The following is a 15,989-nucleotide window of genomic DNA, read 5'->3' on the forward strand; positions in this document are numbered from 1 at the left end:
CTGTTAGCTAGGGACAAGAAGAAAACATGCAGCAGACTTTTTTATTGAATGAGCCATAGTGAATGTTGTTTGAAACTCGCCATGCCCTATTTGTCTTACAAATTGTTTCAGCTTTTGAAAATGTGTTTGCTTTGGACGCTGATTAATTGATTGGCTGGAAGGCTGTGATTCCACAGCTGTGAGGAATCTGGTGCTGCAGTCAAGTGAGAGGCAATGAGGCCTTGCTTGTTTCTAAATCATCCTTCACATCAATTACAGAGCTGCCGGGGTCACACCCCGCCCTGTTTGGGTTCTTATCCGCTCACACACACGCACACAAACACTCAACTCAGATCCTCCAGCCTAATAGTGTTTTACCCTTCCTAACAATGTCTTCAGGAAATGACGTTGAAGCTGTAGTGGTCACACACATGCACACCGTTTCCCCCCATGTACTTCTGGAACCAGTGAGGCCATGCTACAGAACTGTGTCTGATCAGAGGCATAAAACGGCTCTTCCTTTCAGCTGTACAGTCTGATGAAGCCCAGTGTTGTCTATCTGACAGTGTTTAGACACAACACAGGCAAACATACACTACAGAGGATCAAAGGCTTGGTTTAGATGCTGCGGCCAGAGCGCACTCAGTAAACAGCTCTGGGTGGCCCTGTTCAGAAACCACCTCAGTGCTGAATTACTCAAATGTGTATTATTTACAGGGGATAAGTAGGCGTCAGTGAGTGTATGATGAATATTACGTGCGTTACCTTGGCCTCAGTCTCTCCACGGTGCAGTGTGTAGAGGTGGTGGACAGCAGACTGGTTGGAGGCCCAGGGGTGTGTGAGGACCTGGAACACATGGAAGTCATGGCCCAGGGTGTCTGCAGTCACCAGCAGCATACCTGGAGACAGAGACAACATGGACATTAACACACACACACACACCGTAATACATAACCATTGGCAGAGCCCTATTCTTCATATCCAAGAGTTATTCAGGAGGATTTAGTATATTGGCAAAACTGTTTAATTTCCAACAGTCATAAAAATCAACTCCAAACCCCATATGAAATATTTCAGAATATTATCCAGACCAGTAGTGTACTGGCCAGTACAGAGATTAAATGTACTGTAGAAATGACAAATGTCAGTCTTTGATTAAAATTTGTGTGCATACAAACCAGTACCAAAAACAACTATTTGATTCACTGTAGAACAAGAGACATTTCAGTCAAAAACTGGGCAGACTTATTTAGCTGTTAATAAAACCTTTGAACCGTGCAGAACTCGACAATCCCTTCAAAGCGGGACATATCGGCCCCACCATGCCGGTACACAAACAAACCACCCAATAAAAACACACCAGCTATCGTTTGTCACTGCCGTAAAACGCTTGCTTATCCCTCACATTATAATTTGTTCTCCAGTCGCAACCATACCCTTATAACTATATCTTCGTTCTAGGGACTGGGAGGTGTGTGTGTGTGTTTGTCCTAACACACAACCACAGCCTAGCTCGTGTGTAACCTCCGATGACAGGCCCATTCATTTCTAGCCGTTTGATTTGAAGTTTGTCAAACTGCTGAAAGTATAGGCCTTTACTGTAAACAACACACTCAACAAACCACACCAGAACAAACCCAGATCTAAACGCAGATCGCAGTCAGCCCAGGACAGAGCCTCACAGAGCCTTTATATTTCTACCAAAAACATAAAAGTGCCATAACTCAAAACGTCAGCCCTTTAGCTCAAACTGAAAAGTGTGTGACCAGAGAAATGGCGCTGAATTTTTTACGTCGAAGCCTCCGAACCCAAAGCCTCACAGCCATAATTTGACAGGAGAATAACTAGTGATTTTCCTTCGCTGGGTCTTTTCTGTGGAGGTTGCAATAAGTTGGCAATTAGTAGGCAGTCTTTATTGGGTGGCATGTCAAATGTAAAAGAGGAGGATGGAATGGCATGAGATGAAAAGAATCCAGCAACACATGCAAGAGGGATGAAGAAGAAAGACACCACCAAAAAGGAATGTAGGCTAGATGAAGGGGAAAGGGACAGGGGGATACCTAGTCAGTTGTCCAACTGAATGTATTCAACTGAAATGTGTCTTCCGCATTTAACCCAACCCCTCTGAATCAGAGGTGCAGAGGGCTGCCTTTATCCACGTCTTCGGGACACTGCTTTCAGACCTCACAGATTGCTTTCCAAATGGCATCCTATTTCCTATATAGTGCCCAACTGACTAGGGCCCAGTGAATAGGGGGCCATTTAGGATGCAGCCAGTTTCCACCTTTATCCAACAGCAGCCATGTAACAGGGTGAGGTACAGAGGTGAGTAGAAGAAGGGACGTAGAGTAAGACTGATGGAGGGAGTCGAAAAGAAGGAGTCAAAGAGGGGGACATTGGAAGGAAAGAAAAGAAAAACAGAAAACTAGAGGAGGCAAGGCATTAGACGGTGGTTTAGCTATTCATGCTGTATCAGAAGTGAAGACCAAACCAAAGCTGGAAGCTCAGGGCCCTGGCCATAAACTAAACCCACGCCCCAAATGAGGTGCCAAGCCACAAGAACCCTTTGCGTCAACTGGGAATACAYGGAAAAGAAGGACCCTTCTAATTATAGAGTCTGCAAACGGAAGCGTAGGGTGATTAGGAGTTAAGGCGCTGTGCTCTGTTTATCTGGGAGCTTCCCCTCTCCCTTAGCCAGCCACCCTCTACTCCCTCCCCCCTTTCTTTCTTCTTCTCACTCCATGGTCCAAGCCGCCCAGCGCGTCTCCCTCCCTCCCTCCCTGGCTCGCCACAGGCTTCGACAGATGAGGCTTGGCGAGGCTGACCAGGACATGACTTCTTGCTGATGGTACACTCTGCACTCCAAAAGGCACCCGGCCGGAGTGGAAGGGCCCAGGGTTGGGGCTTTTGTGGCCTTGTTGAAATACAGGCCCTCGCCGAGAGGCGTCAGTCGGTTAGGCCGCGGGAAGCACAAATTAAAAAGCAGCGTTCCTGGTCGGCGGTGTGAGAGCCGCCTGCTGCAGCTGCAAACCTGAAGCTGTCGGAGCTCCGTTTGACACGTCCTATTTATAAACACCTCAGCCTCCCCATTCTCTGGGGCATCAGTGTTATTTACAACGTTCTTTATGAAAATGGGTTTGCTTTCCTGGAACACCCAAACCGACTGGTTGGAGAGAGAACCTCTAATTTGCCATGTGTGAGACGTGAGTCTGCGTGAAGGCCCGCTGCCTGGCTGTGAGTGAACGAGCGAGCGGGTGATAAAATAATTCACATAAATATAATCTCTCTCCCTTCGCTCTCTCTCTCTCTCTCTCTCTCGCTCTTCACTGGAAAGAAGAGCTTCCAAAACTTCTCCTTGTGTTTTGCTGCAGCCTTTGTCACGTCTCAAAACGTATAAACAGAAAACATCTGCTCAATCCCATTAATAGTGCAAGGATATTTCATTTCCAAAGTGGCTGGGACTTTTTTTTCTGGACAAAAGCAGATGAGGAGAGAGACGAAGGGAGGGCAGTCAGTGATGAGGTCTCCCACTTGGGAGTGCCGCAACAAAACTAGTCCCCTCTCTAATTAACAACACTTGGCTCCAAAACCTTTGAAAAAGGGGAAATGTCGAATTCTAACCATGTGTAGTTAGAAAACGTTAAGAGGACACTGGGGAATTTGCTGTAGGAGACGCATACACTTATGAGCAAATGAGCACAACATGCATCATACAGAGTCTTTGTCTTCAGGGCTGGCTGTGGGGCTGGTGATGAGAGACTGCCAGGCAGTGTGTGTGTGGATGTGCGCGTTTCTCTGTGTACAGTGTGTGTGTACTGTATGTGTGTGAGACTAAGTGCGTAATACTGGATGCGTGTGGTGTGTCAGTTAATGACCGTGTGTGGGTTTTTCGGTGTACTGTATGTGTGTACTGTGTGCCCGTGTGTACGAGTGTGTGGCGGTCTCTCTCGGCTGCGTCCGTGCTGGGTTTTTCAAGGTGTTTATGATAGCGGTGGAAAACACACAGGGGTGCAGTAAAAACTAAAGTGGGCCCCGGCATGACAGACTGACATCAAAGCTGCACACTCAGACCAGACCGGCCAGAACTCACTGGGTCCTGAGGCCAGCCTCCCTACAGCCCTCCCTCCATTTCTGTCTCTACCTCTCCCTCCCTCACCGCCCCACATCAAGATAACCAGGATAGGAGGTGAGGGGGATGGGAGGCTAATACTCACCCAAAGGGTCACCATGCGGTCAATAAGTTGTCAATGTTTTACAGGCGAAAAGTGAAATCTTCTGAAGCTTAACCTGTTCAATTCCATCATAGTCAAGTGGGCCCTTTTTTAATGAACTCTTTCACTGAGCCTGTTGCTGTTCATGTTGTAGTAGTGCACAGGGCCTAGCATCGTGACTGGGCTATGAACCAACTAAAGCTGGATGGAGGGATGAAGAAAAAAGGGTTGGAGGGATTGGCTGAAAGTGTCTCCAAATGAACGTTGTCTATGCCTCCTGACCACTGGCCGCTGGAATGACCAGTGCAGATTCCATCAGGCCGACGGGCAAGGTGGAGGAGGAACATACCCTGGCTTAGCCCTGGCTCTCACTACCACCACTGGCGATTCCTCACAATATTATGTGGTCGGGTAAGGAGCGTTATTTGTGCTGATGACCAGGAAGGGGCATGGGTTGTGTTCCAGATGGCACCCAACGTAGTGCAATACTCTGACCAGAGCCCAGGGAACCAAATTGGAAAAAGGGGAGGAGAAGGTATTGTTTGCTGATTTTAAAGCTCTGATAGAAGATAATATTGTTGACCATTGTGACTGTTTTTAATGTAGCTATTGTATCGTGTTCGTGTTGTTTGTACCGCTGACTACTCCTGCCGACCTCTTGCAAAGTCCTCCTGGCAAAAAGAGGTTTCTAACCTTATGGGTCCTTTCCTGGTTAAATAAAGGTTAAATCAAGAATAAAAGAAAAATATAGTGCACTATATAGGGAATAGGGTGCCATTTGAGATGCACCCATAGAGTGTGTAGCACTATGCCATAGAGCCACAGAACAGACCAGAGTAGAGCAGACCAGAGTAGCCCAGAGTAGAGCAGACCAGAGTAGAGCAGACCAGAGTAGAGCAGACCAGACCAGAGTAGAGCAGACCAGATAGAGCAACCAGAGTAGACCAGAGCAGACCAGAGTAGACCAGAGTAGACCAGACCAGAGTAGACCAGAGTAGAGCAGACCAGAGTAGAGTAGACCAGAGTAGACCAGACCAGAGTAGACCAGAGCAGACCAGAGTAGACCAGAGCAGACCAGAGTAGACCAGAGCAGACCAGGGTAGAAACAGACCAGACCAGAGTAGAGCAGACCAGAGTAGAGTAGACCAGAGAGAACCAGCAGTAGAGCAGACCAGGAGTAGAGCAGACCAGAGCCAGAGCAAGCAGACCAGAGTAGACCAGAGCAGACCAGAGTAGAGCAGACCAGAGTAGACCAGAGCAGAGCAGACCAGAGCAGACCAGAGTAGAGCAGACCAGAGTGCTACACTGCTGCGGCAGCTCTGGCTTGGACTGGATTCTCCAACACTCTTAACTCCATAAACCACATCCACAATCCAACCGAGGGGCGAAGGAGTGAGGGAGAGATGGAGGGGGAGAGAGAGAGAGAAGGAGAAAAAAAGTTATGGTTCATTTGATCTACAGTGGAGTGAAACCGAGGAGTGTTTTTCTATCTGCTTCCCAGCCAGACCACCAGTGAGCTGAGCAGCTCTCCCTCTCTCTCAGATATTAATAGATTGAAAATGGCTGACTAACCATCGCCAACAGGCAGCAATTAGCTTAATATTAAGATGGTTGACTCTTTCTTTCTTTACAAGGTGAAACCTGCCGCTTTCAAGTAATGCTGACTCACTTACAGAGGGAGGAGTGTTCCACACGCAGTCAAGTTCATGAAGCGTGGCGGGGGCAGAAGTGAGATGTTGGAGTTAGTCTGCATCCCAATGGGCCCTAGTCAAAAGTAGGGCACTATATAGGGAGCCATTGGAGCAGAATCCTTATACAGCACCTTTAGTCCACCTGTTCAACTAAGAGAACTCAATCCAAATCCACCGCTACTATTATGGAACATTTATACATCTCACATCTCACGAAACATATATATATATATATGTATATCACACTTTATATCACACTTTCCTCCACAAAGGAAGAGAAGTTAGCGCCTTCTGTTAGTCAATGCGCTGAATGTACAGTAAATCCAAACATTCTAAAACCATGGTCAGTGTATGGAACATTTACATCTWTGTACTTCCCTTCTCCAAATGAAGAGAAGCGCATTCTTTCTACCGCAAACACGAAACATTCCTAAATCCATCGTGACTAAACCTCACTTCATGGTGCATTAATAACCCTATGGGCCCTGGTCAAAAGTAGTGCACTATATAGGGAATAGGGTGTCATTCAGGACACAGGCTTGTTATTGTATTGCTGCCTCTGTCTGAGTTTTCCGTCATAACAGGCAGACAGATAAAACACATTCTCCCAGCAGCTTAGAGGCCAGGCTATAACAGCAGCCTTTTGTTGTCATGTTTAAAAGCCCCCAAACAAATTGGTCGGACTCAGAGCACAATCTGCAGATAAAGAAAGGGGGACTGTGGAGGGAGGGAAGGAGAGAGGACTGATGAAAAGCTTTAATCAGTTTCTCTGAAAACAGAGAGTGGGCTGTAATCTCTAACCTCCATTTAAAAGTTGTCTTTTAGTGTTTCTGTTAACTAATGAATCCCCTCAAACATTCGCCGCCGCAGATAAGATTTCACGCTACTCTGTGCTGCCTGCCGTTGACGGAAGGGGGATTGGAGGGGAGGTACAAGGATAGGCTTTTTGAACAATGTGTGTGTGTTTAATGGAYCTTGTGAACACAGTACCAAATACAGTATGTCTACAAAGTGGACTTCAATTCTGTGAAAAATAAAGCCCCAAATCAAATCAGRGGAACAGATCAGAACCCGCCCCACACTATAAAAACTTACACACAGGGTTGCGTGTTGTCGTGTGTGTGGGTTGTGGATGACTCAACAGCAGAGCCTGAGGTGTCTGGATTGTGTGGGGTGGGGGGTTGGAGTGGAGGCGTGGTCTGATTTGGGCTTAAGTTTCCACTGAGACCTTGCTAACAGTCGATCAGTCTCGGGCCTAGCCAGCCCTCGCTCTCTTCCTCTCCCTCTCTTCCGCTCWCTCTCTCTATTCCTCCTCCTTCTCTTCCTATCTCTATTTCTCTCCTCCTTCCCTCACTGCCCCTTTCTTTCGCTCTCCCTCTTTCCTCTGATCTCCTTGTGGTTTTACAGCCCAGGTCTGAGGCCTTGACTTCCCAAGACGGTGCCGTTGCTTTTTACCACCTAGWAWGGAAACACCATAAAAACAGCCGCAGGCAGACAGTGGTGGCTTTACAGTGTCTTGGACAAACAGTAGGAGAGCGTCAGCGAGAACGACGTCCAACTGGCCATAGAGATGACTGCACTAAAGGGAGACCTAGCATAGGTCTGGTAGCTCTGCAAATTCATCAGGCACTTAAGACTACACTGTAAACACACACACTAGACACTGACCACTGCACACACCGTACAGACATACTACATAAACTCTGTACGCGAGAGCAGAGCACAATTCATCGTTACAGCTATGTATCCAATTTCAGTAGCCTTTCATTACAGTACTGTGGAAGACCTCTTCAAAACAAAACTGACCCAGGAAGGAGTGTGCAGCTATATCATTTTTTTTATGAGCCAAAAGCTGAAAGCACAATACCTTGCTAGCAGGCTGTCTGCAGTTGGACAGACGGTGGACAGTCACAGTGGGAAATCCACAATAGATCTCTAGAATAGACAAAATCATTATCCGGGGAAATTTTAACAGCTAAAAACTGAGTAAGGGATATAAAAGTAGAGGAAAAAATAAAGAGAAAGGGAGAGTGATGAGAGAGAGAGAGAAAGGAAGAGAATTACATAGATTATGACAGAGCTCGCTGGGGAAAAATATATAGATCATCAGCTTTACCTAAGGAGGACAGCGGCGCTTTACTAAAGCTATGATTCCCAGGGCGTGGCATGGACAGGTGTGTGTGTGGGGCAGGAAAGGTCCCAACGACTGGCAGACCCCATGGGGGTTTAATCCTCTGTGATTGGCCAATGGTGGATGGACAGCCCTGCTACTGGGTAAAACAAGGGATTCTGAGAACTCTGTGACATGGTGCTAAAAAGCACAAACACGGATATGGTTGGCACACACACAAATGTCACATGTACACACACGCATGCACACGCACTCACACACAGCTGCACATCTTGCTAAATGAGTGTGAAAATAAAGTGAAAGCACCACTTCACATAACACGAAGATACAACCACGAGGGGAGTGGTAATTGCTTGCTGTGTGTGAAGACAGCTCGTTGCAGGCTAAATGAGTCAGCTGGGGGTGTGGAGGAGGTTGTATCTTCGGGGTGTCTCCCTCGTGTTCAACATGTGTGGTGTGGGTTAGCTGGGAGTTGGGGTGAAGGCCTGACTCTCTCTCACACATCAAGAAGTTATGACACCACAGTGACCCTTCTTCATCATGACACAGCTGCTTGGCACTTTCCATGTTTCGATCATCAATTCACCAGGCTATTCATTATGATGCTGTGTTACTAAACATGGGCTGGGCTTTAGTGGGCTAAGGCAGTGTGGCTGGAGATTAGTTCTAGCCTCGTTTACCAAGACTTTGTAGATATTTAAGAGGTGTGAGGTTAGTTAGGCGAGTGAATGTTTGTAGAATAGTAACATTGTTTTTTTATTAAACAAGATGTTTAGGTTCAGTGTGTGTCGTCGTGTGTGTGTCTCTTTAAGAGCGGTTGTGAGGTTGAGTTCCTGTAAATGAGCGAGCAACGCTGAACTAATCTTCCATGGAGGAACAGATTCCAAGATTCTTATCAGTGGCGTGATTGAGAGGAATTACAAACAGCGAGAGAGAGAGCGAGTGTCTCTCCTGTCCAACCACCTAATCATACACTGCATACAGCCTTACACACTTTAATCAAACCACCCTCCACACAAACTGTTTCACAGGCCCTACCGTTAAAACAATGTGTCTTTGACCTTGGGCATCTCAGCTAATAATCAAGTCAAGATGATGTGAAGTGCGAGGGTAAGAGGTGAAGGAGAGACAGATTGTAGTGAAGGAGTGAAGGAGATGAGGTAAATAAAACAGCTTACAGCTGTTAAAGGGTGTGTGTGCGTGTAGCTTCACAACTGCCTTCAACAGAGCAGCATCCTAACCTCTAATTACACCACTAGGAATAGAACCTCTGAACGCCACACAGCCAGGACAGGGTGCCAGACCAGTCACCCCATAACCACTCCGCTGTCTGTGTAGTCACTCCAAMATACACAAGCAGTTCTATGGGGTTTGTTGCGTCATGCTTCTTGGGTTGGACTTGTTGGGCTTTCCAGGACCAGTCACTGAGCTGTCGAGTCATAGCATTGTTTCATACTGGCTCTGGTGGTTTTTGGGGTTGACTTGACCACTGTTAGAAGGAGGACATGGTACTGAAGGCTCTACGGTAGATTGAGACAATTTTCGTCCTTTTCTTCTCTCTTCATTTTGCTCTCTCTGTGCAGTTAATTCAGGACAAACAGACTGCGAGTCACCCAATCAAGACCAAGGGACTCGCCTCGCTCTCTGTTACTCTACAGCAGGCGGCTTCAGAGACCAACGTGGCAGTTGTTTTGATCATGAGGCTTAATGATGAAAGGCATCGAAGTGGGGAGGACTATGCAGCTACTCCGCACACACTAACACACTCACCCTTACCTTGCTAAGGGGAAAAAAGAGAAAGAAACGTGGCTCTTGGGGTACTTTTCGGGGTGCCCCGACACCGTCGTAATTCAAAACTCTTAAGGTCTTTCAGACTTGGGCAGGCATAAATGAGGTGGCAACGCACCCATGTGGTGATTTGGCAGTAAAGTTAACAGGAGTAGGGAGGTGGGGGGTGCTTGAAGTGGACATTTGGGACACAAACATTGTGTATACTCAGTGTGTTACACTTCACAGTACAATGAAAAGGTGGTCACGGTTGCCGGCTGGACGCTGTGCGGATGGCCAGAGCGGCGGCACCCCTGCTCCTGGTAAATTCGGCTCCACACACACACAAACACGCACACACATATAGGGTAAAGGTCGACTGAGTCAACTCTAGGTCGTCAAGGTGAACCAAGGGCGCCCCCTACAGACTGGACCGGTCATACAGGCCAGGSAAAGAAGATTTGAAGAGGGGGCGGAGTTGTTCTGTAATTGCCAAACAACAGCTCTGCTAAACCTCCAAGTAACAATCCTTCTAGATTAAATGTTGCATTTACCTGCGTGGAGAGCACGCTATGTATGTGAAGGTGATTACTGTGTGTGCCGTGTCAGAGTGATCGTGCGCTTTGTGTGAGTGTATCTGTGACTCGAGTGCATGTGAAGGCGTAAAACATAATCTGTACAAGGGTGTGTGTTGGGGATTTATTGTCACACATATTGTCAATGGGTGCATGGGTTAGTCTATGTGTTTGTAAGCAAATGATTGAGGATGTGTATGTGTACAAAGGTATACATTTAGTTCATGTATAAAGGCGGTGAATGTTTGTTACAAAAAAGTGTGTGTGTTATAAATCTGATTTTTTTTTCCTGGGAGGTGCATTCTAGTCTGGTCAGAAGCAGAGGCATGTGAAGGATTCCTACCAAAGACTGGAGGTCACAGTAAGCACCATCACTCAGCAGCTACTTTATTAGCTGCTCTTTTACACACACACCACACACACATGCAGACACACTGCACTGTGTGGTGCCTTTATTTCCGAGGGGGAACAATCCATAAAAGGGGGAAGACGCCAGTGCAAAATCATTTGGTGTAGAGTGAGGCCAGGAAGCATCCACGGCACTCTGGGTAAAACTGAACCACACACACACAGTCTCTCTCCTTAAAGGGATACTACGGGATTTTGGCAATGAAGCCAAAGTCACATGAACTCATGGATACCACTTGTAAGTCTCTGCATCTAGTATTAAAGAAGTTAGAGGTAGTTTTGTGAGCCAATGCCAACTAGCATTAGCGCAATGACTGGAAGTCTATGGTATCTGCTAGCATACTAGCAGTTAAAAKAATTCCAGTTAGCAATTGCGTTAATGCTTGTTAGTAACTTCCTTCACACTGCATGAAGAGACTTAAAAATGGTATCCACGAGTTCATCTGACTCTGGGGAAGAACAGCCTCAATTCGTTGGGGCATGGACAGGACAAAATGTCTAAAGTGTTCCACAGGGATGCTGGCCCATGTTGACTCCAATGTGTCCCACAGTTGTGTCAAGTTGGCTGGATGTTCTTTGGTTGGTGGACCATTCTTGATACATATGGGAAACTGTTGACCGTGAAAAACCCAGCAGCGCTACAGTTCTTGACACACTCAAACCGGTGCGCCCTAGGAGGACCATCCTCCTCAGTRAATTTCATAAAAATATATATTTTTTAACATTTTAAAAGTTGTCATTTTTAGATTAAAACATTTTCTCAGGTTTTCGCCTGCCATGTCAGTTCTGTTATACTCACAGACATTATTTTAACAGTTTTGGAAACTTTAGAGTGTTTTCTATCCAATTATATGCATATCCTAGCTTCTGGGCCTGAGAAACAGGCAGYTTACTTTGGGCACGCTTTTCATCCGGAGGTGAAAATAGTGCCCCCTACCCTAGTGAGGTTAAAACACACTGTTTTGCAATTAATGTCTACACTAGCCACAACAGCACTCTGTAGGGTAGCACCATGGTGTAGCTGAAGGACAGCTAGCTTCTGTCCTTCTTGGGTACATTAACTAAAATACAAAACCTAGGAGGCTCATAGTTCTCATCCCCTTCAATAGACTTACACAGTAATTATGACAACTTCCGGAGTACATCCTCCAACCTATCAGAGCTCTTGCAGCATGAACTGACATGTTGTCCACTCAATCAAAGGATCAGAGAGTTAATCTAGCACTGAAAGCATAAACTACAGCTAGCTAGCACTGCAGTGCATAAAATGTGGTGAGTAGTTGACTCAAAGACAATAGTTGAACAGTTTAGAACAATTTAATTTCTTCCAAAATGAAGGAGACGCAAGAGAGATAGRGTAATTTTTTTCACTTTCAGTTTCAAATACTTAGCTAGAAAATCCAGCTAGCTAGTTTAGCTTACTTAAACAACCTGCTCAAACAGAGGGACGCCACGTTAGCTAGCTGGCTATGACTATCCAACACAACACTGGAACTCTTCCAAGTCAAGGTAAGCTTTTGGTTTTACTAATTCATTGCCACCGGGGCCCACCGATGTAAGTGCTAAACTGCTTACTGATTTAACACTGTAACGTTACTGCATAATTATAGCGGGTTTACTAATGCGTTAGTTCTATGAGTTATGATGACTATGATGTTACTTTAGCTAATATGGTGACAACAATGTAGGCTGTGTGGAGTGGTTATGATATGGTTTGTAAAGGTTTTTTCACCTGGTCACATACAGCTGATGTGTTGTGCATTGAAGTCCACAAGCAAAGGGAAAAGGTGAGAGGAGGAGAGAGCATAGATGCAAGTAGGAATACAACATGGCTGCAATGAAAGTGAACTGTGATTAGGAGTGCATTTAGAAAAACAGAGGCAAACTAAACAGGGATAAACATATCCGAAGTTGTCCAATTGAAACTCGTTTGCAAATGTTGGACTAATGATTACATACTAGATCAGCTAGATGCAATCAAGAGTGTGCAACTCAAATGTATCTCTCGACCTGTGTGCACCTACGTTGTAAACTTTAATTCATAGGTTGTAGCAACTAGTGGCGCTGCAGGTCAACGGTTTGTTCACCCRCACCCGCCAGCAATTGCTAACAACTCATTARCAAACYGCCCGACTATATGTTKCCTATATTTGGTGTATAATTTTACTGCAAGAAATGCTTAATTCTGTAGGAGTTATTATTAAGGCTATAGCCCTATTCGCAAGGGACTGGTATTACTAGAGAACGATGATTATGTATTTATTACCCCAGAAAGTACATTATTCCAGAGGACGTTTTTACAATCTGCCCCCTGTAATTCTCAGTTATGACGGATGTCTGGAGTTTATTTCTTCTAGGTGTTGAGATATTTCAACAAGTCCAGGCGATAACATGCTACATTGATAACGCGAGCTTCGTTCGCAGGTTTCTAAACCATACCAAACCATCGTTGGTATGGTGTCGCCATAATATTTGATTTGAGGATATTTTAATGATCCACAGCAGACATCCTAAATGCCACCAGCCTTCAGATGTAAGCTAAACAGCTAACTTGCAATTGATATGCGTTTTTAGGCTATGGATGAGAAAGTGAACTTGTTCCAAACGTTTAGCTCAGTTGAATGCAGCTTTGCGATCTATTATTAACAGCAAGGGTTGCATTAAATCGGCGCAATATTTTTTTATGATGCATTTGGTGATGTTCAATTAATTCGCACAACGTAKAAACAAAAGCATTCACTGAARGTTGATACATGTAGGCCCTTCATATAGGCTATGCGCAGCACTTTGTTCAATTTATCGAATCAGTTATTGTTTTCTTGCTCAAACCGCGAGCACTTTTATCTCAAAACACAGGGATGTCGATTCGCACAGGACTAGTATTATCAGAGGACTTTGGAATTCGCCAAAAAAAACAGTAGGTTATTCTAGTTAGTCAATGTCCAGATTTCAGTTTCCATTTAACCCATCTAAACAGTAGGCTACACAGTTCCTTGACATGCCATAGGCCTATTTGAAGTTCTGTCTTGTGACTGYCGAATTTGCATAGCGCCTCACAATCATTTGTTTATTTATTTWATTTAACCTTTATTTAACTAGGCAAGTCAGTTAAGAACAAATTCTTATTTTCAATGACGGCCTAGGAACAGTGGGTTAACTGCCTTGTTCAGGGGCAGAAAGACAGATTTATATATATATATATTTTTTTTTACCTTGTCAGCTCGTGGGATTCGAACTTGCAACCTTTCGGTTACTAGTCCATCGCTCTAACCACTAGGCTACCTGCCGCCAAACATAGCCAGCACAGCCATCATCCTCTTTTACCACTTCACCAAATATTTTCCAAACATTACTTTTATGGCCCTCACTTCTCTATATTTTCAACTCTCCTTTCTCAGCTTTTGTCTTATTGAATTTAACTTCGACAATGGCCTTTTTGCCTCTGTAGATTGATGTTAACTTTCTTTGCCATTCCCAAAAGCATTATCTGGCAATTGGCGCATGTATAGTTAAACCCTAAAGTTTAGCCTTATGCACTAATACCAGATAGGTAATCATTACTTTCATTATTTTAGGCTGTCTCCTCCCCTTCATCTACACTGATTGAAGTGGATTTAACAAGTGACATCAATAAGGGATCTTAGCTTTCACCTGGATTCACTTAGTCTTTGGCATTCAAGCCAGTTCAATCTTGATTTCATCAGACCAGAGCATCTTGTTTCTCATGGTCTGAGAGTCCTTTAGGTGCCTCATGGCAAACTCCAAGCGGGCTGTCGTGTGCCTTATACTGAGGAGTGGCTTCCGTCTGGCCACTACACCATAAAGGCCTGATTGGTGGAGTGCTGCAGAGATGGTTGTCCTTCTGGAAGTTTATCCCATCTCCACAGAGGAACTCTGGAGCTCTGTCAGAGGGACCATTGGTTTCTTGGTCACCTCCCTGACCAAGGCCCTTCTCTCCCGATTGCTCAGTTTGGCCGGGCAGCCAGCTCTAGGAAGAGTCTGGGTGGTTCCAAACTTCTTCCATTTAAGAATGATGGAGGCCACTGTGTTCTTGGGGACCTTCAATGCTTTAGAAATGTCTGAATACTTATATAAATAAGGTATCTGTTTTAATACATTTGCAAACACTTCAAAAAAACAGTTTTTGCTTTGACATTATGGGGTAGTGTGTGTGTGGATTGCTGAAGATTTAAAAAAATATATATATTTAAATCAATTTTAGAATAAGGTTGTAACGTAACAAAATGTGCAAAAGTTCAAGGGGTCTAAATACTTTCCAAAGGCACTGTATGTCATGGAAAGACAGGTTGGAATAATACCCTTTTATAGTGTAAGAGCTGTTTGAAAAGACCGCCTTAAATTTCAGCCCGTTTTGGTGGGATGGAGTTTTGGTTTGTATGGTGACATCACAATGTGGTAAATTAGTTAATAGACCAATAAGAAAGAGTTCCAAACCTCTCTGCCAATAACAGCTAATTTTCAGTCTCCCAGACATTCATAGCAAAATTCTTGCTTTACAAATTGCCCTTTGCTAAGAAGCTATTTATGTTTCTTTTTGGCCATTTTAATTGAAAACAATCACAGTAAGGTTTAAATTGTTACCGCAAAATGATTTGTATTGAGAAAAAACAACTGCGTTGGACCTTTAAGGCTGCATTGTGTTTTCAACGTCTGAAAGCCCTTGTGACACGGGTGAGTGTGTTAGATGAATTTYTGGTCCATGATCCCAGTGACTACTGACACGCCAAACTCTCTAACGCCTCTTAACTAACCTCTCTTCCGTTGTGAGGAGAGCAACGTAACTCATCTGTTGTGAGGTGAGCTGCGTAACTCAACACCTCACACACCTAAGGCTGTCTACCGGGTGTCGGACCGACATCAAGGCCTGACTGAGTGAGTGTGATCACAGAAACACAAAGGGAGTGCCCCGGTGTGTGACTTCACATATCAACGCATGGTTGTTGTCACTCTCCCACAGTGGGATGAAGTGCCATTGTCACTGCAGGGCCTGCTTGATCAAGCCACTTCCATTGTGTGTTGACTGCAGGTGAGTGCATGCACCCTCAGGCACAGGCCCCACTGACTACCGTTGTAACACATACGCATACATCCCCACTTCATAGGCCCTTTCTGACACACCCTGGAGTCCCACAGAAGAGGTTAAGACTGGGACACACCCTGGAGTCCCACAGAAGAGGTTAAGACTGGGACACACCCTGGAGTCCCA

The 15,989-nt window shown here is 45.2% G+C and overlaps 1 protein-coding gene across 1 annotated transcript in view; it reads right to left on the bottom strand.

The window, feature by feature from the left end:
* LOC111949506 (BCAS3 microtubule associated cell migration factor-like) overlaps window positions 1-15,989 on the bottom strand; it is a 220,612-nt gene that overhangs the window by 148,677 nt on the left and 55,946 nt on the right. Inside the window, 1 exon segment of the mRNA XM_070433866.1 lies at window positions 745-878. Within this exon segment, the coding sequence (XP_070289967.1) occupies window positions 745-878 (134 nt within the window).

The sequence above is a fragment of the Salvelinus sp. IW2-2015 genome, linkage group LG22, assembly GCF_002910315.2.
Source record: "Salvelinus sp. IW2-2015 linkage group LG22, ASM291031v2, whole genome shotgun sequence".
Lineage (NCBI taxonomy): Eukaryota > Metazoa > Chordata > Actinopteri > Salmoniformes > Salmonidae > Salvelinus > Salvelinus sp. IW2-2015.